This window comes from Bombus impatiens, unplaced genomic scaffold (assembly GCF_000188095.3).
Source record: "Bombus impatiens unplaced genomic scaffold, BIMP_2.2 scf_0095, whole genome shotgun sequence".
Taxonomy (NCBI): domain Eukaryota; kingdom Metazoa; phylum Arthropoda; class Insecta; order Hymenoptera; family Apidae; genus Bombus; species Bombus impatiens.
Window position 1 is genome coordinate 866,212 of NT_176514.1, and position 20,366 is coordinate 886,577.

Sequence of the window (20,366 nt, forward strand, 5' to 3'; positions counted from 1 at the left end):
AAATTCGAGAGCAAAAGACTTATCGGTCAAAATAGTCATTTTATATTAGGAAATAATCATAAAATAAATAACAAGATTGTAAAATGCTGTTAAACTATTCGGATTTGTTGAAATTCTTTCTAAATACATCTTATGTAATTATTTTACAATAAATAATCTCATTTTTATCGTATTGTATAATCATTTTCAAGATGATCTCAAAGTGGCTTTTCCGTAATCATTACAATAAAAAGAACAATTTATCTGTAATATTTATTCAAACTTTTAAACAATTTATGTTTTTTCACTAGTCGCCGATACGAATGTACATTTCCCTTCTCGTTGTGCATATGTATGTTTCTCCCACCAAGAGTGCCAGAAAATGTGCATATAGTTCAGCTGCTACCTGCTAGAGGGCTCTATTCTTAGTGCACATTTTTTAGCTGACTTTTTGCTTATATTTACATATATGTAGATTGTAGATACTTATGAACTTAGTGCAAGTGGTTAGTGAATTTCATAATTCAGTAAACTTTGCGCATCGCATCAATTTATAAAAGATTTTGAACTTTTGTCGTTTTAAAAATAATAAATTTATTTAAATAAATGGCTACCCTCGAGGACAAATCTCTCTGGGAGGATGGAGAGGTATAGATCGCAAATTTACTTCATATAGGTTAAGGTGGAATGACAAGCATATCTAAATTATCTTCCAGAATCGTATATTTTTTATATGATATGATTCGTATAGTATTTAACATATAAGATTTGATATAAATTAGATTTATTACAATTAGTAAAATATTTGTGAAACAAGAAAATATTGCAAAAAATACAATCATTTTTTATTTATATTCAAAAATTTCAGCCAATAAATATTAAAAAGCTATTATAAATTTATTTCTAAAAGTACTTGCAATTTACATTATCTAAAATCAAGTTAATTATATATGATAAATAAAAAATGAATATTTTTGTAACTGTTCTTCTAGGAAGCTTTGGGTGAAGATGTTTGGAGAATGTCTACAGATGAAATTGTATCCCGTACACGTTTATTAGACAATGAGATCAAAATTATGAAAAGCGAAGTAATGCGTATTTCTCATGAACTTCAGGCACAAAATGACAAAATTAAAGAGAATACAGAAAAAATTAAAGTAAATAAAACTTTACCATATTTAGTATCTAATGTTATAGAGTTGCTAGATGTAGATCCCCAAAATATGGGAGAAGAAGATGGTGCGGTTGTTGATTTAGATGCACAAAGGAAAGGCAAATGTGCAGTTATTAAAACTTCTACTCGTCAAACATATTTTTTACCTGTAATTGGATTGGTTGATGCGGAAGCTTTGAAACCTGGTGATTTAGTTGGTGTCAATAAGGATAGCTATCTTGTCCTTGAAACATTACCTGCTGAATATGATGCAAGAGTGAAGGCTATGGAAGTGGATGAAAGACCTACGGAACAATATTCAGATATTGGTGGCTTGGACAAACAAATTCAAGAATTGATAGAAGCTGTTGTTTTACCTATGACACACAAAGAGAAATTTGAAAATCTTGGTATCCAACCTCCCAAAGGTGTATTATTGTATGGACCACCAGGAACTGGCAAAACTTTATTAGCTAGAGCTTGTGCTGCACAAACAAAATCTACTTTTTTGAAATTAGCTGGACCCCAACTAGTTCAAATGTTTATCGGAGATGGTGCAAAATTAGTAAGAGATGCATTTTCGCTTGCAAAAGAGAAGGCACCAGCAATTATTTTCATAGATGAATTGGATGCAATTGGAACAAAACGTTTTGATTCTGAAAAAGCTGGTGACAGAGAAGTGCAACGTACTATGTTGGAATTATTAAACCAATTAGATGGATTTAGTTCTACTGCAGATATTAAAGTGATAGCAGCTACAAATAGGGTAGATATCTTAGATCCAGCTTTACTGAGATCCGGTCGTTTGGATAGAAAAATAGAATTTCCGCATCCAAATGAAGAAGCTAGGGCTCGTATAATGCAAATTCATTCGCGAAAAATGAATATGTCTCCGGACGTCAATTTTGAAGAATTATCAAGATCTACCGATGATTTTAATGGCGCTCAATGTAAAGCCGTTTGCGTTGAAGCGGTACATATATTATAATATTTGATAGTAATAATATAATTCAGACATTGATCAATTTTTCTTCATTTTTTATAGGGTATGATAGCACTAAGACGCAATGCAACAGCAGTTACACACGAAGATTTAATGGAAGCTATTAATGAAGTTCAAGCAAAGAAGAAAGCCAATCTCAACTATTATGCCTAATGTGCTTTATTTATTAAGTTACATTCTATAATAAATGACTATAGAAACTGTAAACAAAATTAAATATCAATAACAAAATAACCTCGTTTGTTAAATAAACGACTCAATACATGTTAAATATTAAATATATAGCATGTTAAAATTCCTGTGGATGTTTTTATATGTATAGGAAAGCCCAGCTAAATGGGATTACCCAAATAACTTAGATATTTATTGTTCTATGAAAAAACTGAGGACAATGTTATAGTCTGACTTTGTCTTGACAAGTTTTTTCATACAACAATAAACAAAGTAGATTTAGCTGAGCCACCCTATATACTTAACTTTCGATTTATAAATTTAAAAATGCTTGTTGAAAATGGAAAAACAAAATTACATTTGTCATTTTAATTATCTGCTATTGTAATCCATAAATTTTATGTACAATACTAAAAGTTTAGTTACTGGCAAATTTATATTAAATAAATATATATATGTTTAAATTGTACAAACTCCTATTTTTATAAATCTAAGTTGAATCCTTTTCAATATGCTAATTATAAATGGATAGAACTTCTACAATTTATGAAATTTTCTGCAAACTATATTTATAATATTTTATGTCTTTACAATATCTGTCAAGTACAAAACGATCTTTATTCAAAGTAGTCATACATAAGAGAAATAAAAATCTTTCTTGATAATCTTCTTTTTCATCGTCTTCTATGACTTCTCTTCTTAATTCTGTAATAAAAAAATTAATTTATTAGTCAAATTTAAATTTAATAAATACTTTTATACTAAAGTTTTTAATAAATATTTACTTCTTTGGTCCCTTTACAAAACACCAATCAACTGAAATAGGTTGACCCAAGATTTCTGTCCCATTTAAAGCATCTTTTGCTGCTTGAGCTTCTTTAAATGTTTCATATTCTACCAAAGCATATCCTTTCAAGAAGCCTGTTCTTCTATCCAAATTTAAATGTAAATTTTTTATTTGCCCAAATTCTGAAAATTTATCTTGAATGTCATCCTCCTGTGCTTCTTCGTGTACTGAATTTATAAATAAAATCCATCCTTCTACAGCTATAATAAATTCTCTATAAATATCTCAAAATTAAATGTTTAATAATTTCACTTTTATTATTTTTTATTATAATAATAGCTTTTTATTAACAAATTATACAAATACTCTGTTAAATATAAAGTATTTAAAATGCTTTCTTACATCTTTGTGGACCTGGTTCATCATCGTCTTCCTCAACAATGTTCATTGATTCATAATGACCAACATCATCACGAGTGGACACCAATTCTGCACCATGTCCTCTACCTTTTCTCCTTTTTGCCTTTTCTTTTAAACGTGCAATACCCTCTAATAAATGAAAGCAGGAATATTATCAAAAATTATTATTTATTACTATAAAGATATACTTAAATCATACTAAACGAAATCACGAAGTAAAGAGGTTATAACAAATGTCACACGCTTATGTATAACTCATGATAAAATATTAAACTTACGATCGCCTTCATCATCGACTTCAAACTCTTCTGCATTATCAATATCCAACACATCTGCCATAATTAAATTGTTAAATGTTTTCTTTCAATAGTAACCTTGATCAAATACCCTACCACTGTATTTACCACCATGTAATGGATACAAATCACGATGATTCACGACTCACGTTACACATAATAGTCGACAATCACTAAGTACACATTATCTAGATTCTAGATGTATGTTTTTACCAGTTTTTGTTTCTATCATGTAGAAAACATCGTCCTTAAACAATTTATGTAAGATATAAATACCCCTAATTTTGTTTTTTTTATTTTGAAAAAAATTAAACTATTGATAATAAGATAAAACTATTTTATAAACTATATGTAGTAATCTTCTAAAAATTGCTTATGATGAAACTCATAAACCCATGAACTACAAAAAATATTATTTTATGATATTTTTCATAAAATCATCGTGATATCAATAACAATCGTATTTCAAATGTTTGCTAAACTGGATATATATATGACGAGCATCATGCCAAATTTCAATAGCGTTCAAATTGACAAATTATGGAATACCAATTTTCCTTAAAAGATTCATTAAAACATGTAACTTAACAAGTAAAATGACATCGTTGCGTGTATTGAAACCGACGTAAAAACACAAAGAAAATAGCATAATAATGTGTTCATAGTGATTATTTGAATTCATAATATAGTACAGTAATTGTTTACGCATAACATGGCAACTGCACCAATAACAGATAACTCCCCGAAATCCTTATTAAAAACCGTGGAAGGTAAAAATGACGAAAAATTAGAAAAGAAATTAACTATTCTTGAATCGCACGGATACACTCTTGGTAAAACAATAGGTACCGGTTCGTATGCCACTGTAAAAGTATGTTATGTAAACCATTTATTGATATTAAAAAAGTCAATATTTAATAACTAGTCAATTATTGATAAAAAAAATTGTAATGAAAGATTGCCAAATCTAATCGGCATGATTGCCAAGTAGCAGTAAAAATTGTTTCAAAGTTTCAAGCACCCGGCGATTATTTAAAAAAATTTTTGCCTCGTGAGATAGAAGTTGTTAAAGGTTTAAAACATCCAAATCTAATTCGTTTTCTTCAAGCAATCGAAACAACTCACCGGTTAGTTAACGTTTTTTTTATTTTATCATTATATCATTTAAAAACATAATATTTTTCACTGATCATATATATAATCCATATAAATACTTAATATTTAGCGTTTATATAATTATGGAATATGCTCGATGCGGTAGTTTATTGGATATGATAAGGCGTGATACATTTATCGATGAATTCCGTAGCCGTCGATGGTTTCGGCAATTATTAGAAGCTATCGATTATTGTCATGGACGTGGTGTTGTACATAGGTAAAAGTTTAACGAAAAGAAAAAATATTAAATGTCGCATATCACATTTAACTACATAATTTTATTTAAGAGACATCAAATGCGAAAATCTTTTAATGGATCAGAACTTCAATATCAAATTATCCGATTTTGGATTCGCACGTGGACAAATGAAATCGAAGAACGGTATAGCTCCGTTAAGTGAAACTTTCTGCGGTAGCTATGCTTATGCTTCACCAGAAATATTAAAGGGTGTTCCATATTTACCTCAATTGTCTGATGTATGGTCCATGGGAGTAGTACTCTATGCAATGGTTTATGGTCGACTACCATTTGATGATACAAATTACAGCCAACTTCTAAAGGTACCCAGGTACATTAAAGAGAAAGTAATATAATCTAGTTCAACTTAAAATTTTATTCGCTTAAGTAAGAATTCTACCATGTTATTTCATTTTCTTTCTTTTGCGATATAGCAAGTACAAAATAAAGTTATATTTCCTAAAGAACCAAACGTGTCTCAAGCTTGTCGTTCACTTATCTCACGAATACTTGTATCGCAACGAATACGATTGCATATTGATCACATAAGAAATGATGTTTGGCTTGCTACGTCTCTTGTTACCGCCCAGACCTCTACTAGCGACATTTTAACAGTAATATTTCAAATTCTTTGTTTTATATGTTGCGCTAATGGTTAGTAATATATTTTATATAATTTCGAAGGATATTCCTATAGTACCGAATATAAAGAAAATAGCAAGTGAAAAGAACAAAGGAACAAAAAGGCATGCGACTGGTATTGGAGCGTCAGTTACCGACGTTCGGTCATCTAATTTCAGCATTTCAGATGAAAGCAGCAATCGATACCGCTGTTTGAAATAAATTCCAAGTCTCTTATCTCCAAACTCCAAAGGACATTTTCTTGATTTTCCGTATTTCGTTTAATATTAAAATTATCACAATATTATGGCACTTTTATTTGTATTTGTTCTTTAGTTCATTCTTCATATTTACAAGGTTTAATATGACCAGTATAGTTAATATCAAATAATAGTCCAAATATTTATTAGCAAACAGGACCTGCCTAAATGCATAATCTGAGACAAATACAGTACATAGTACTGTACTCATTCAGTCATAACATAGAATGATACTTGGCAATCATAAGCAAAAGTATCGTACTTATCACAAAAATACCAGGAGCAGTTGCTTTGTGGATATTCTTTGTATCGTCTGTAAAATAACATAACGTTTCAAGTAAATTAACAAAATCAAATTTTGAGACCAAGATGAAAACATACCGTTGGTATCAGTTACTGGTTCCCAACCTAAGCTACGATCGATTGCCATTTTCCATTGAGAATATAATATATCTCGTTCTAAATAAAACATGATTCATATCTTTAACGAATTGAATGAGACAAAAATTCGAAAAGATATTGAACTTACCATTCTCAGTTATCGAAGGTAGAAAGGTGTCGCTTGGTACAGCGGCGTCTATTTTCACATCCCATTTACGTATACCATCTGCATTTCCTGCAGCAATTGCAACTCCAAGTGCAGTAGTTTCACACATTAAAGGCCTCACTTTCTTGTAAAATTTTTTAATTAATCAGGTATTTCTTTTTCTCGTATATTTTATTCTTATTTGTTTTAATCAGAAAAGGTAAAGTCTTTATGAAAAAAGAATCCACTTACCAACTGGAATTCCACAAATGTCTGCTTGCATTTGCATTAACAAATTATTGGTAGTCATAGCACCATCTACCAACAATTTAGATAAAATTAAACCAGTGTCCTCTTTCATAGCTTCTAAAATGTCTCTTGTCTGAAAACAAACGGCTTGCAAAGCTGCCTTTATAATATGTGTACTATTAGTGTCTTCAGTAATTCCACATATAACACTGAAATATTAAATACTTTGCAAGGGATATGTGATAACAAAATTAATTAAGATTTCTAATTTGATATTAACGAATAATTATAATGTTTAATTATCATGTTATTTACCTTCTTGCATCTTTCCTCCAATATGGAGCATATAATCCAGCAAATGCAGGCACAAATGTAACTCGATTATCAGTAGGAATTTGTTCAACAAGGGATTCAGACTCTTTTATATCAGACAGTATACCAAGGTTATCTTTCAGCCATTGAATAACAGCACCAGCTATGGCTACTGACCCTTCAAGAGCATATACCGGTGTTGCTTGTGGTCCTAACTGATAGGCGACTGTTGTCAATAATCCATGAGACGAATCTACAATCTTCAAAATAATTTATCAATATACAAGGTATGAAGGAAAATATTTTGAAAAATATTAAAGTTAATCTTACAGCAGTTCCAGTGTTGTATAAGAGAAAACAACCTGTGCCATAAGTGCTTTTTGCGTGTCCTTTTTGTAAACACATTTGACCTACCAACGCTGACTGCTGATCACCTAAACACTGTGTGTGTATAAATATTTACGTATAAATATTTATCTATAATTACTATTTTATTGATAAACATATTAATTATAAGAAATATTAACTCCTGATATTGGTACTCCAGATAAAATATCATCTTGTATATATCCATATATTTCTGACGAACTACGGATTTCAGGTAAAATTTCTGGAGGTATATTAAAAAATGATAACAATGTTGGATCCCATTTTAAAGTTGTAATATTCATTAGCATTGTCCTCGAAGCGTTTGTAACATCAGTGGCGTGGACACCAAAATTTGTCCCTCCAGTTAAGTTCTACAAAAAAATAAAATGCTTTTATTTTTCATATAAAAATGCGTTTCACAATAAACAATTATTACTGAACCGACCCAAATTAACCAAGAATCAATTGTACCAAAGAGACAACGTTTTTGATCTAGAGCCTCACGAACACGAGGCACATTTTCTAGTAACCATTTTAATTTTAAAGCACTGAAATATGGACTAATCGGTAAGCCACAAAGTGGTTTCAAATAATTTTTATTTTGATTACGTATCTTTCTCAATATGTCATCCACGATCGAAGTTGTTCTCATATCCATCCATACTATAAGATAGTAAATTTAAATTTTATTTTTCTTAATATTTAATTATTGATTTGTTGATATTGATATATATGATTGAAAACAATGTATGTAAAAGTTTTGGATCAATGATTACCAATAGCGTTGTATAATGGTTCTCCAGTAATAGAGTCCCATACAACTGTAGTTTCTCTTTGGTTTGTTATACCAACTGCAACTATATCACTAGGATCAATGGTAAGTTGCCTCAAATTAAATATAGTCTGATTAAGACATTCTCTGACTGCTTGTAATATTTCTATAGGATCTTGTTCGACCCATCCTTCTTTTGGACATGATTGTGATATCGAAACCTGATGATATGTTAATACTTCGGCAGTATCCGCAGCAAAAACCTAAAATAATAGTACACACATTAGTAAATCATTAATAAAAATATAAAGAATGTACATCGAATGATGCGTTATTTATATTTTTTGGAAGGATCAATTAATCACCAAGCCATTCCTCAATATATTAGTAAAAGTAGATTCAATAAATGTAATGTATATTACGACCCAAACGATATATTACTTTGTTTATCACAAATATTATAAATTTTTATTACATTAGAGATATTACACTAGAATAATTTAATTATATGATAATCAAATTTTTAATACCAAAAATCTAGCACTACTTGTCCCTTCATCGATTGCACCGACGAGGGGTCCATATCTACTTGACGACTCATTTTTGTTCATCTCATAAAAGACTGCTCGAACGGTTTATTAGTAATCACAAGTCTTTGTTTATTCGCTATCAGCCGGCAATTTAAATGAAGTGTCACAATCATGAATGTGAAATTAGCAAGTGAAAGATTTCAGATTAATATGACATTATAAGGTTAGGTACTGAAGGAATCATTCGTAAAAATAAGTGCTTTCAACCACCCGCACGTTGTTGACAGTTTTTCATCGATCGCTTTCTCGTCAAAGAACAACTTTTATACATCGATGTATGTCGCATTCACAAACTGATTACCGGTTTCCATTTACGGATATGTTTAACATAGAATGGTACACTACTACTTAAAAACTATCGGTGGTCAAGATATCTCATAAAGTATATCTTATTTTGAACGTCAATCTACAGAGTAAAAAACGAGTTATGAAGAAAATACTGTGATTGGTTCATGGAATGTTTTGACAAAGCGCCAAGAGAAGAAAATGATCCTTCTTCATTTACATGCAGAAATATTATACTAAATACGTTTCACGAATATAGTTACTAATCTGTACAACTTAATAGAAAGGAGAATAACAAAAATATTTTGTTATATCAATTGAAAATCTTCCAATTAGATTACTTAAATTCAATAAAAAGTAGTATTATACACAATAAATAGTCAAGCGAATAAGCTTTTCCTTTATAAAGTAATGAAAAATTTTTGCTAAATAGACGTTTATCTCACAATATCTATATTTTAAAATATTGTTAATGTATTTTTTCAAATTTTATGAATTTTGTAAGATTGGAAATTTTGTAAAATATGGCTGGATTACGCGTAGAAAGGATCCGATAGAGGGCATTCAATGCGTGCATACGCAATCGCGTACCTCCACCTAACGCGAAGACGACATCAAATTGTCGTTTACGTTTTAAAAAGTGGCAACCGTTTTGGCGTGTATTTTTCGTAATACTTTCATCGGAACCAACCGCTCTATCTGTCATGAGGACCTAAATGGCGTTGGCATCAACACCCATCTACCGTTTCGCTCGCTGCCAATCGTTCGAACAGAGACACGAAAATTTCAAGTCAGTGCTGGCAACTTTTTACGTTTATTATAAGGCTTCATTTTGACGAGGAACGCAGGCAAATATTTTGTTTACTGTTCCTCGCACGTTATTGTTAGGGTTATTGGATTTTAGCGGTTACTTATCGATGCGAGCGAAGAACAGAATGCTTCGTTCCATGCTATAACGGAAGCAATCTCATTGTATCGTGCTTCGACACATTATTTCTTGTTCCTTCGCTTGCAGAATGAATTGTCAGATACGTTATTGTTCGAGGATACAACGATATCGATGGTTGCATTCTTATTCTCAATATTCGGTATACACCGTGCGTGCTATTACATAAGAAGAGACCATCGAGAAAATTTTATTTTAACGGATATTTTGCCCCTGCTCACATTGCTCGATCATGAAAGCTAAAAATTATTCCGCGACATGCAAACTATCGCAACTGCTCTTTTTAATTAGAATAACGGTATAATTTTATGTATTATGTTAAACATTTTTTACTTTTTTATATACTATATTTTAAACACTATATTGAAAACTACTAGTGTATCCAATTAAAAAGGAAGGAATGATTATATATACACTAAGTGACAGCATTAGTACTAACATGCAATTTATTGTATGATTTTATTGAGACTTTAAATCAATGTTTTAATATCTGTATTGTTTTTGTAGTTGCCAAAAAGATGACAGCTGATTCAGAAAAAGATAGTACTCATTGTTTGATATGTAACAGTAAAGTTGGTGTATCTACTAGGAATAGTATACGAATCTTTAATGAAAACTCTGTAACATCGTCAGAAAAATCACTTGTAGATGCCATTTGTACTGTCTTAGAAACAGATTTGAATGAAGAGAATGTACATTCTCTTGTTATATGTAAAAAATGTTATAAATTATTTAATGAGGTAAATGAGATATCAATTATTGATTCATATAAAATTATACAAGGGTAATTAAAAAAATAACTGGCATTTATAGATTGATGAACTTGAAAGTCGACTGACAGAGGTAAAATTAGAATTATTTAATAACTACAAGAAAACTATTAAAAAGATATCTGATATGCAAAATGAAGAAGAATATAATGATCATGATTACATAGAAAATACAGAAAGTCAGGATATAGATGGAGAAATTAGATATATACAAAAGGTAATGAATAAAGTAAAAGCTAGTTATACATATACATATACTATAAATATTATAATATATATATGTACAGGATATCCATGCAACTGGAATAAACAATACCATTAAAATGGTAGAAGATGAAAAAGATTTTATTAAGAGAGATTAAATGGTTTTTAGTTGTGCATCATATGGTACCTATGCCTTTTATATAAGTGGTGGCGTTTCAGAGATTTTAGGGTCATTTCTATTTTTTTTTTTAATGGAACTATGCTTTTCTTATACACCATGCGATGTACTTTTTAATTCTCTACAAAAATGTATTAAGGTACTTGGGTCGAAAAATGATTGGTTTAAAAGATATTTTAACCTTAATATTGTAAAACTTTTTGTTACTAGAGAAGAACAACACAGTAGCTTTTGGTTTATGTTTTTCTTGTTTTTCATCAAGTTAAAATATTTTCTAATTTCTCAAACCAAATACCTTCTCCTTTGTAGAGAATTAAAAAATGCATTGAATGGTGTATAAAAAAATATATAGTTCCATTTATGAAGGTAGATATAAGCTTAAAATCTTTGAAATACCTTCACTTTCGGAGGAGACACATGTACTATGCGATACAACATTGGAAATCATTAAATTTTTCCTAATGAAATTCTTTTTTATCCTTTATCATTTTAATATTATGGATTGTTCCAGTTATATATATACATATATATACACATATATATATGTAATATTTCAAAATTTATGTAAGGATGAATCAGAAATTCAAGGGATAGAAGGGGAAGAAGAAAGAATAGAGGAAGAAGAAGAGGAACCTTCTTATGAACCAGAGGAAATTATTTTGAAAGTTGAGGCCATACCAGAAACAAGCGGTACTGAAGAAAGAAAGAGGATAAAACGGGCAAAAATTACACCAAAAATTGAACCTTCCCAAGAGCGAGTAAGAAATGACAAATAATATGTTCAACAGTAGTTTATATTACTGTGAAATGATAATCTGCGATTATTCATTTATTTTCCAGATTGTTACTAGAGATGGCTCTATATATAGCTGTTTGTTATGTACAAATGAAGACGATAAAGCTGTAGGAGATGCAAAGTCTATTATCGCTCATGTAAGGAGTGTGCACGAAACTCGTTTATATATTTGCGACATATGCGGGGATGACTTTAAAAAGAGAAATCAACTATCTATTCATCTTGATGATCATGTTGCTAAAGAGGAAGGAGATTTTCAGTGTGAAATATGTAATAGAATATTTAGTAATTTGCGGTTGTTTAGGATTCATAAAAGAATACATTATCCACAAGTGAAATCTTGGCCGTGTGAAACTTGTGGTAAACGATACAGGTAGTTATAAACTACGATTTCTAACGCTAGAAATACCACACCAGTTAAAATGACCAGTTCTACAATTTTATGAATGTATCAACCCTCGTTTAGAGATCATAGTCCCAGAGGGATTAATAATACCAAAAATGTATTACATAACATGGAATTTCTTATGTAAGAAAGTAATAAATCAATAAATATGAAAATATTCTATTATTACGTATTTTTTAAAGATCAGCCATTTTGACTGGTTTTGGTAGAAATAGCTTCGTGTTAACTATCGGTAGTTCTAGTGTTAAATTACGTATTCACGTAGTGTAAACTAGTGTGTATTGCAATTTGTTACGTTTGTAGTTCTAGAAATTTATTGGAGGAACATATTAATACACATACAGGTGTACGCCCATATGTATGTGAAAATTGTGGTAAAGATTTTGCTTCAAAATATACTTATAAAGCACACGTAAAAACACATGAAATACGACCTCGTCCTTATCAGTGTTCACAATGTAACAAAACATTTTTGAGTCAACAAAATCTTAATCAACATGAAAGAACTCATAATGGTGTAAAGGAGTACGTTTGCCACCAGTGCGGTATGATTCATTATTTTTTCCTTTTTCATTTTCCTATATATCCTATATATCCTATATATCCTATATATCCTATATATTCAAAAATATATTGGTATTCATGGGAATAATTACAGGAAAAGCCTTTGGTTCGCCACATAATTTAGAAGTACACAATATAGTACATACTGGTTACAAGCCATACATATGTAGAGTATGTGGTAAAGCATTTGCCCGTAAAGCTGAAATAAGGGACCATGAAAGGACACATACTGGAGAGAAACCATATCAGTGTGAATTTTGTGGAGCTACATTTAGGTATGTCTATTAATTAGCAAATGTAAAAATAATGAAAAAATATTTTCGTAACGTTTTAGTCAACGATCAAATTTACAATCGCACAAGCGTGCAACGCATTATAATGATAAACGGTACAAATGTGACGATTGTGGAAAAGGATTTAAACGGCGGAGATTATTAGACTATCATATAAAAGCAGCTCATACCGGTGAAAGACCGTACAAATGCGATATATGTACAGCAACATTTGTATATCCCGAACATTTCAAAAAACATATGCGTATACATACTGGAGAGAAACCTTATCTCTGCGAGGTACTTGTACTGAAAATGATTATTTATCTAATATCGACGATGTTTTTTTTAATTTTGGAATTGTATTGTAACATTTCAGGTTTGTGGTAAAGCATTTAATAGTCGAGATAATAGAAATGCGCATCGGTTTATACACAGTGATAAAAAGCCGTATGAATGTCTAGTATGTGGTATGGGTTTTATGAGAAAACCTTCGTTGTATGCTCATATGCAAACTCAGGTGAGCTGATATCATATTACAACGACGAGATTCTGTAAATTCTGCGACAGTACTAATACGACACGAATATTTTTTAGGGACACTTAAATGATACCATTGTGGTGAATCAACCGCGTCTCACTACGGAAGATGATCAAGTCATAACAATTTCTAATGGCAACGTGGAACTTTTAGTAGATGAAGCGGAAAATGACCAGGTAATTAAATAAGTTTGTTTTTCATTTTTCTTTATGCTTTTTTTATTTTTCATATATTTATTATGTTGTAAGATGTAACTAATATCCTTTATATTTTAATTATTTTCTAGTTGGATGAAACTGAACTATATGTGACAGAGTTAAAAGATCATGTTATCATACAGCAGCAAAATGAGGATCAAATGTATAATGAAGAAGACGTATTAAATATTCCAGCAGAGGAAAATGTTGCGGACGAGGAAGTAAATCATCTCGTTGATGGAGAAGTATGTACCAAATTATATGCTACAATGTAGTATATCGTGCAGATCAAAACAGCTGATATTTTTCAGATGAACTTCGCTGAAAATGAAGTGATAGAATGTAAAACTGAAGATTCGGAGCAAGTAGAAGAGGTATATAACTATAATGAAACGGAAGATGGGGAAACAATAGTTGTACCAACTACCTCAGAGTACAAAGAAGCGGAAGAAGAGAAAAATGCTGTACGATTAGTACAAATTCGATTTCCAACATCGGTTGGTGGTGAAGGCCGAAGTTGGTTAAGCTTAGTACAAAACACGTGAATTTTTGTATCATTGTGATGTACTATAGCTTCTTAATAAGGAGTCCGCTTCTTAATAAATCTTTAAGTTTAAGTACGTGTAATTTTGAAGAAACTGCTATATTATTCTTCGATTAAACTTGAATTTTGTATTTAGCTGTAATTGATGCAAAAGGCAAAAAACTTAAACTCATTATACAATATAACATTTAACGTTTTCAATTTACTTTTATGGAAATGAAAGTGGAAGAAATTGTTCAGAGAACATGAAAATGATATTTAAAAATAGTAATATCAAACTAGATATTCTATATGGTTATTTACAACGCAAAGCAGTCAATAGTATCATTTTAATTGTAATTTATTTCTCTTAAGCCGCGTTTTATGTTTATGACCCTTATCTTTTCTTATCTTATAATGGTCACTGCGCATAAGCAATTTACTCAAATTAAATCAACGAAAATTAGTGGTTAGTTTCATACTAAACTAGTAAATAGTGCCTATTAGTAGATATGTTTGTATATCTTCTAATAACTTCCATCATAATTCACTAAATGTATCGTATTAATTTTCTTGATATCAATACTTTTTTACGCGTTTAACATAAATTGTAGTTCGTAACAAACATGTTGGCTATACTACCGAAAAGCATCCGTGACCGAACGAGACGAAATTTAGCTGATATCATTGGATGAGACAGTAGATTTGAAATATAAGATCTTAGCTTCGGGATATTATAAGTTTGGAAGATGCAGGTCTCTATATGTAATAGATCTTCACTGCTGTTAGATACACGGTGCATTCGACAATTAGTACATATAACCATATGGGTATGAATGAGGTACGTATATGTATATTACATTCAAAAGCGTTTAATGTCAATACAAACTTCATGTCGATATTTTTTAATGTGTCTAATCTTTTCGCTTATTGATGTTTCGGTCTTTTGGCTTAGGATAAAGATGGTTAAGGATATCTCTATGCGTGAAACAAAAAAACAGTAAGAGAATTACGTAGGTATATATCGCTATTTTGCTTTGATGGTGGCACAATTCAAAAATTGTAAACTTTAAAAGAGGGCGTTTTAAAATTTACAAAGAAATCTTTGTAACCCATTTCAACAATATTATAAGGCTTACTTAATACGAGATATGCCACTATTCGCGAAAGTAGTACAACCTTCCATTTATAGCGTTATAAAACAGATGAAGATGGGCCAGTGTTGTTGCAGGACTAAGGCCTGGTTGATAACGGTATACGTAATGATTTTGCCATCTGACGCAAAACTGGTAGTTAAAAATATAAATATACGGTTTAACATGATAAAAATAGAAACATAGTGTAGGCTTCCTATTGAATAAAAGTAAATTTGAAATTTTTTGAGATGTGTCACTATCAAAGAGAGCAGCGATATGTGAGTACATATTATGTTTTCGTGATTGGAAGAAAGGCAAGAAGAAAGGGCTTGATTTGTACGTAGAAATGATTCAGTTTATTCGAATAGTTTATCCACAGTTGCATATTATGCTACTGCCGTTAATTTCGTGAAAAATGTCGAACGGAGTATCTTAATAGTATGTTTCGAACGTATAACCTTTCAAAGGTAAAATTTTATATTTCAAGCTTAATTACCTTGTCCCAATGATACTCATTGGATTTTGTTCTGCTCAGGGACCATTCGGAAGAATACCCAAGAACTTGCCTTAGCGGTAGAATTAGAGAATTTAAGATTTAAATGCTTCAAAGTACCATACAAAATTTGAACGAATCGCCTTTCTGAACTTTTGAAATCAATATATTGCATCGTTTCTATGTATAATATCTCCTATGACAAACTGTATAAGAATAATATTTGTTATAGACATGACATCATACTATGTATTTAATTTCTATGTATTATTAGTTATGTAACATTCTTTATAAATATTAATACAAATATGTACAATTAAATAAAATTATAATGTTCTTAGTCGTTGTCTTTTTCTTCATTCTTTTGTTAGCAATATTTGCGATGATAAACAAATGAAAGTCTACTTGCTATTAAATGATTAACATTCAAGATAAGTCATTTAGAGACAATTCGTTAAATGAACTCTGGGATCAATTCTTACCGTAATTATCAATGATAGATGTCAGTAGTAGTGCATGTGTTTTGCAGAAACGCTAAGGGGATGGTTTTGATAAATGACAGGAAATTACGGAGGTCTGAGATACTCCATTCAGCGATTAATTGTTACGCTATTGTAGCTTGAGCCATCAAGCAGCATCTCGTGGCTCTCAATAAGTTAAATTGAGTGTGAATAATATTCGAATCCGGCAGTCTCTGTGTTGAGAATTCGTACCCTTAATGCTTCTTTATCCAGTTCGGTCTTTCAAAACGAACTAACGCGATAACATCTAAGAATATTCAATTTTTCACAAAAGAATGAGATCTCAGTAGTCTCCCGTTAAATAATCATGATTTCTAGAATTACACATGGCTAATTACGAATCGATTATGTTATATATAAACATATATATGTCGATATAAAAATGTTATTTGGATTAATTTATATCTTGCTGTCGAAATTTTAAAGTCCACAAGGATATTACAAGAATTTCCTTCAAAAACGTTTTATAATTTAAGTTTTCTAAAACTTTACTATTAAACAGAGAGCTAACATGAAGTAAAATCGTAAGATTTTTTTATCTTCCAATAATAGGAAATGTTCCTTTCTCGAATTAAACTAATTTAAGTAAAAGCTTTAATAAGATCGAAACTTTGTGTAAATTTAGAAAAGATCTACAGCAATTTCCCTTTGAAAGAATAATTTACTTGCATAAGATGCCTAGGAATTCTCTGTTCATTCTCCACAAGTGCACGAATACACGACGCTTCTCACATTAATTAATCGACAAGTCTAATTGAATTGCCTTGTCTGAAAACCGTGATTTTAATGTGTCATCAATGTTTCATCAAATGCACAAAAACGTATAATATGTTTATTGATGAAATTAACGTTGATCATTTCATTTTTGTTACATTATAAGTAACTTTAAATTAACGAAAATAAGATGTTTGCAGAATTGTCGAGAAAAGAACACTCTTATGCACGCACGAAATTTCAATAATCTTAATTCACTAATAATCACTAATAATAATCACTAACTATAAAGGAAACTAAAAGGAAAAACTCGATCATAAATTGGTTAATTGCACGGCAAAAAGCTCTCGTAAATATCGCGTCGTTAGTGGCGGAATATCAACATGTCTTTTTTGCATTCCCTCATTGTCATTTTATCTTTCCGCAAAATATCTGTTTCACTCACGAAGATTCCGTATGTTTCCGTTTGTGGTTTCTCTGTTTTCCCAATCCGAATCTTTTTCTTTAAGCTTTTTTCTTCTTCCTCTGTACACGCACTGCATGCAAATGTATGTATTATCGCGGTGTTCTACTCTGATTAAACGCCGTGTCCAAAATGAATCTTTAATGAATCTTACCAAAGATTTCCAACTCCATTCTGTAATGGCAATATTATAATACATTATTTATAATGGTAGCGGTATCGCATTTTGCGAAGTTATTTTAACAAGGAAAGTTGACGAACTTGAATGTCGTGCTCGTCGAATAATTCTAGGGGACATTTTGGTCCTTTCTCGGATGAAAATTTAGCTAAAGATGAAAAAAATCGTTAGATATATGTATGTACATACATATACTATCAACAAGAAGTTTGGAAGGACCAGCGTTTCTCTAAGCTTTCTACATCTCTACGTTACAATACGTGTAAATTACGTGATGATAAACGAAGACCAGGGCCGGCGTGACCTTTTGCGGGGCCGGTTCAAAAATTTTGCGGGGCCGGTTCAAAAATTTTGTGGGACCTGAAGACACATTCAAATCCTACACTTAAATTTTACTACGAAGAATTATTTATTTATAAATGCTGTTACATATTATATATTTTTTATAAGCAGTTTTTTAAACAAATCCAAGTAATATTTTTTTGCATCCATAATTCGCTTTCAAGGGGCAAGAAATTCAATGAAAGTACAAAATCTGTAATCATGTATGACTTTTGCAAAAAACTATTGATGTAGTTTAATTTCTCTAAAAAGTAAATTTCTCTGAAAGCGCCTGGATTTTTTTATCTAAAGTAGTTTCCAAGATATAAGGACTTTATGGAGTTACACTGAACTTTGATGATTTTTGTCACTCCTGTGGAGGATATCAAACGTGTTGATTCAAATGGCGAAACGAGTTGTAGCGGCACATGATTTAGAGAACAATTCAAATCATGTTGTTGTTTTGCCTCGGAGTATCAAGACCGTAATGTGAGAAAAAATAAACTCCGAGCAAAACAATGTCGCCGATACATGCAACCGTCAAACGTAGACGAATTCGAATTTTCCGGTTCTCCCCCGACCAGTATTTATTTATAATAAACGGACGCGATCGCAAGGAAAGGAGTTACAATCAGTTGTCGATCAGTTATCAACCAGTTATCAACGAATTATCAGCGATCTAATTAACGAGTCAATAGCGATCCTATTTTACGACTTATACACTGCCTCAGCGAATTGGTTAGTACGAGCGTCTTTGCGAGCATTATCTGTATACTAATTTATCAATTTAAATATATTCGACGGTTTCAACAACGAGCAATTCGTCCATTAAACCTCACCGACCAATCGCCCTCTACACAAACCTCTACAGAGTGAATACTTGTGATAGTCAGGTACATTTAAAAATCATTCTAAGTACAACAATACAGAGTTAGTATAATACGTCTTGATTGTTGCTCGCTCAATGCTACTCGCTGCAAGGATACTAGATACTAACTTTTTGGAGAGCATGATCGTCTATTTATACTGGTCGGGGGAGTACCGGAAAGTTTGAATTTGACTCCGGTTAACGGTTGCACGTAGCGGCGATATTGTTTTGTCCGGAGATTGTTTATTATTACATCTTATACATCGTAACGATGTTAATACTCCAAGGCAAAACAAAAGCACGAGTCACTCTCGATTCGAATCGTCCTGTGACTCATGTGCCGCTACATTCCTTTAAACTTAATCATCATTCTATAAAAAGTTAATCAAATTCGGTGTTTTTAATTGGGTAATTTTCGTAGATCGCGGGGCCTCTCAAAACGCGGGGCCGGGTTCCGGCGAACGCGCTGAACCTGCCTTGCACTGGCCCTGACAAAGACCTAACTCGCAGGAACTTTTAAGATATTTGTAAAATATTTCACGAATTAATAATTTGTACGTCAGTAATATTAAAAAATGTATAGCGTGAATAGACAGATGGCGACATGTTCGGAGATTTAAAAGTTGGACGTTTGAAAGTTAGAAAATCGCTCATAAGTTCATTTACCGAGCAAGTATCTCACAAATTTGATTTATTAATCGAATGCAGATATCAATGTCCAATTGGTATTCTCCTGTTTGGAGGTAATCATATCTTTAATCACGGCGATATGCATTATCTTCGTATTTCTACGATTTCGTTTCTATCCCGATGTTCCCTCTTGCCCGTTTCTCCCATTTTTTCTTCCATTTATTTTTACGCTACGTGTACAGAGTATGCAAATGTACACGTGTATTATTTCAGAGTACCGTCTTTTTCAAGTATCACGTGCAGAATGAGCGAAACTCCCGAGAGATTTGTTTTTTACCAACGTCGTGCATGAAAGATACACAAAAGCGTCACGAGGAAACATACGACGAGGTAGAAACAAGCACAGGCCCGACCTATCCATATGTCGAGTCGATCCTAGGATCCTTTGATCCTATT

At 31.4% G+C, this 20,366-nt stretch overlaps 5 protein-coding genes and 1 long non-coding RNA gene across 10 annotated transcripts; 4 read left to right on the forward strand and 2 right to left on the reverse strand.

The window, feature by feature from the left end:
* The first annotated feature begins 353 nt into the window (after positions 1–353).
* Positions 354–2,406, forward strand: LOC100749782 (26S proteasome regulatory subunit 6A-B). The gene is made up of 3 exons (XM_003486008.4): positions 354–627; positions 972–2,105; positions 2,178–2,406. The coding sequence occupies exons 1-3, from the start codon at positions 586–588 to the stop codon at positions 2,286–2,288; spliced, it is 1,287 nt and encodes a 428-aa protein (XP_003486056.1). The 5' UTR covers positions 354–585; the 3' UTR covers positions 2,289–2,406.
* Positions 2,407–2,855: 449 nt separating this feature from the next.
* On the reverse strand, positions 2,856–4,023 carry LOC100749899 (RNA-binding protein 8A). The gene is made up of 4 exons (XM_003486009.4): positions 3,792–4,023; positions 3,496–3,642; positions 3,092–3,353; positions 2,856–3,011 (listed from the first exon to the last, which is right to left on the reverse strand). The coding sequence occupies exons 1-4, from the start codon at positions 3,850–3,852 to the stop codon at positions 2,981–2,983; spliced, it is 501 nt and encodes a 166-aa protein (XP_003486057.1). The 5' UTR covers positions 3,853–4,023; the 3' UTR covers positions 2,856–2,980.
* Positions 4,024–4,307: 284 nt separating this feature from the next.
* Positions 4,308–6,138, forward strand: LOC100747276 (testis-specific serine/threonine-protein kinase 3). 3 transcript variants are annotated; one of them, XR_001102816.3, is made up of 6 exons: positions 4,308–4,680; positions 4,767–4,936; positions 5,035–5,184; positions 5,255–5,536; positions 5,640–5,819; positions 5,890–6,030. XR_001102816.3 is itself a non-coding variant. In XM_003485986.4 (6 exons), the coding sequence occupies exons 1-6, from the start codon at positions 4,522–4,524 to the stop codon at positions 6,046–6,048; spliced, it is 1,092 nt and encodes a 363-aa protein (XP_003486034.1). In that variant the 5' UTR covers positions 4,308–4,521; the 3' UTR covers positions 6,049–6,138. The 3 variants fall into 3 exon arrangements, 2 of the variants coding, with proteins under 2 accessions (XP_003486034.1, XP_033174302.1); XM_003485986.4 differs by having other exon boundaries at positions 5,255–5,528; positions 5,890–6,138; XM_033318411.1 differs by having other exon boundaries at positions 5,640–6,029.
* A 64-nt stretch (positions 6,139–6,202) lies between these two features.
* LOC100750022 (glycerol kinase) lies at positions 6,203–9,280 on the reverse strand. 2 transcript variants are annotated; one of them, XM_024372721.2, is made up of 10 exons: positions 8,845–9,279; positions 8,319–8,577; positions 7,988–8,205; positions 7,701–7,913; positions 7,504–7,614; positions 7,177–7,433; positions 6,865–7,070; positions 6,616–6,753; positions 6,468–6,545; positions 6,203–6,399 (listed from the first exon to the last, which is right to left on the reverse strand). In XM_024372721.2, the coding sequence occupies exons 1-10, from the start codon at positions 8,923–8,925 to the stop codon at positions 6,302–6,304; spliced, it is 1,659 nt and encodes a 552-aa protein (XP_024228489.1). In that variant the 5' UTR covers positions 8,926–9,279; the 3' UTR covers positions 6,203–6,301. The 2 variants fall into 2 exon arrangements, 1 of the variants encoding a protein (XP_024228489.1); XR_002948076.2 differs by lacking the exon at positions 6,203–6,399 and having other exon boundaries at positions 6,521–6,545; positions 6,616–6,757; positions 8,845–9,280.
* Positions 8,252–8,738, forward strand: LOC112214160. The gene is made up of 2 exons (XR_002948077.2): positions 8,252–8,419; positions 8,487–8,738. It is a non-coding gene; the product is annotated as an uncharacterized LOC112214160 (long non-coding RNA).
* A 448-nt stretch (positions 9,281–9,728) lies between the features above and the next one.
* On the forward strand, positions 9,729–14,690 carry LOC100750138 (zinc finger protein 568). 2 transcript variants are annotated; one of them, XM_003486011.4, is made up of 12 exons: positions 9,729–9,979; positions 10,643–10,875; positions 10,949–11,122; positions 11,857–12,045; positions 12,128–12,456; positions 12,793–13,034; positions 13,148–13,328; positions 13,388–13,625; positions 13,705–13,845; positions 13,923–14,042; positions 14,153–14,308; positions 14,375–14,690. In XM_003486011.4, exons 2-12 carry the CDS (start codon positions 10,654–10,656, stop codon positions 14,606–14,608), a joined length of 2,226 nt encoding a protein of 741 aa, XP_003486059.2. In that variant the 5' UTR covers positions 9,729–9,979; positions 10,643–10,653; the 3' UTR covers positions 14,609–14,690. The 2 variants fall into 2 exon arrangements, with proteins under 2 accessions (XP_003486059.2, XP_012250022.1); XM_012394599.3 differs by lacking the exon at positions 9,729–9,979 and adding an exon at positions 10,003–10,433.
* Positions 14,691–20,366: the final 5,676 nt, after the last annotated feature.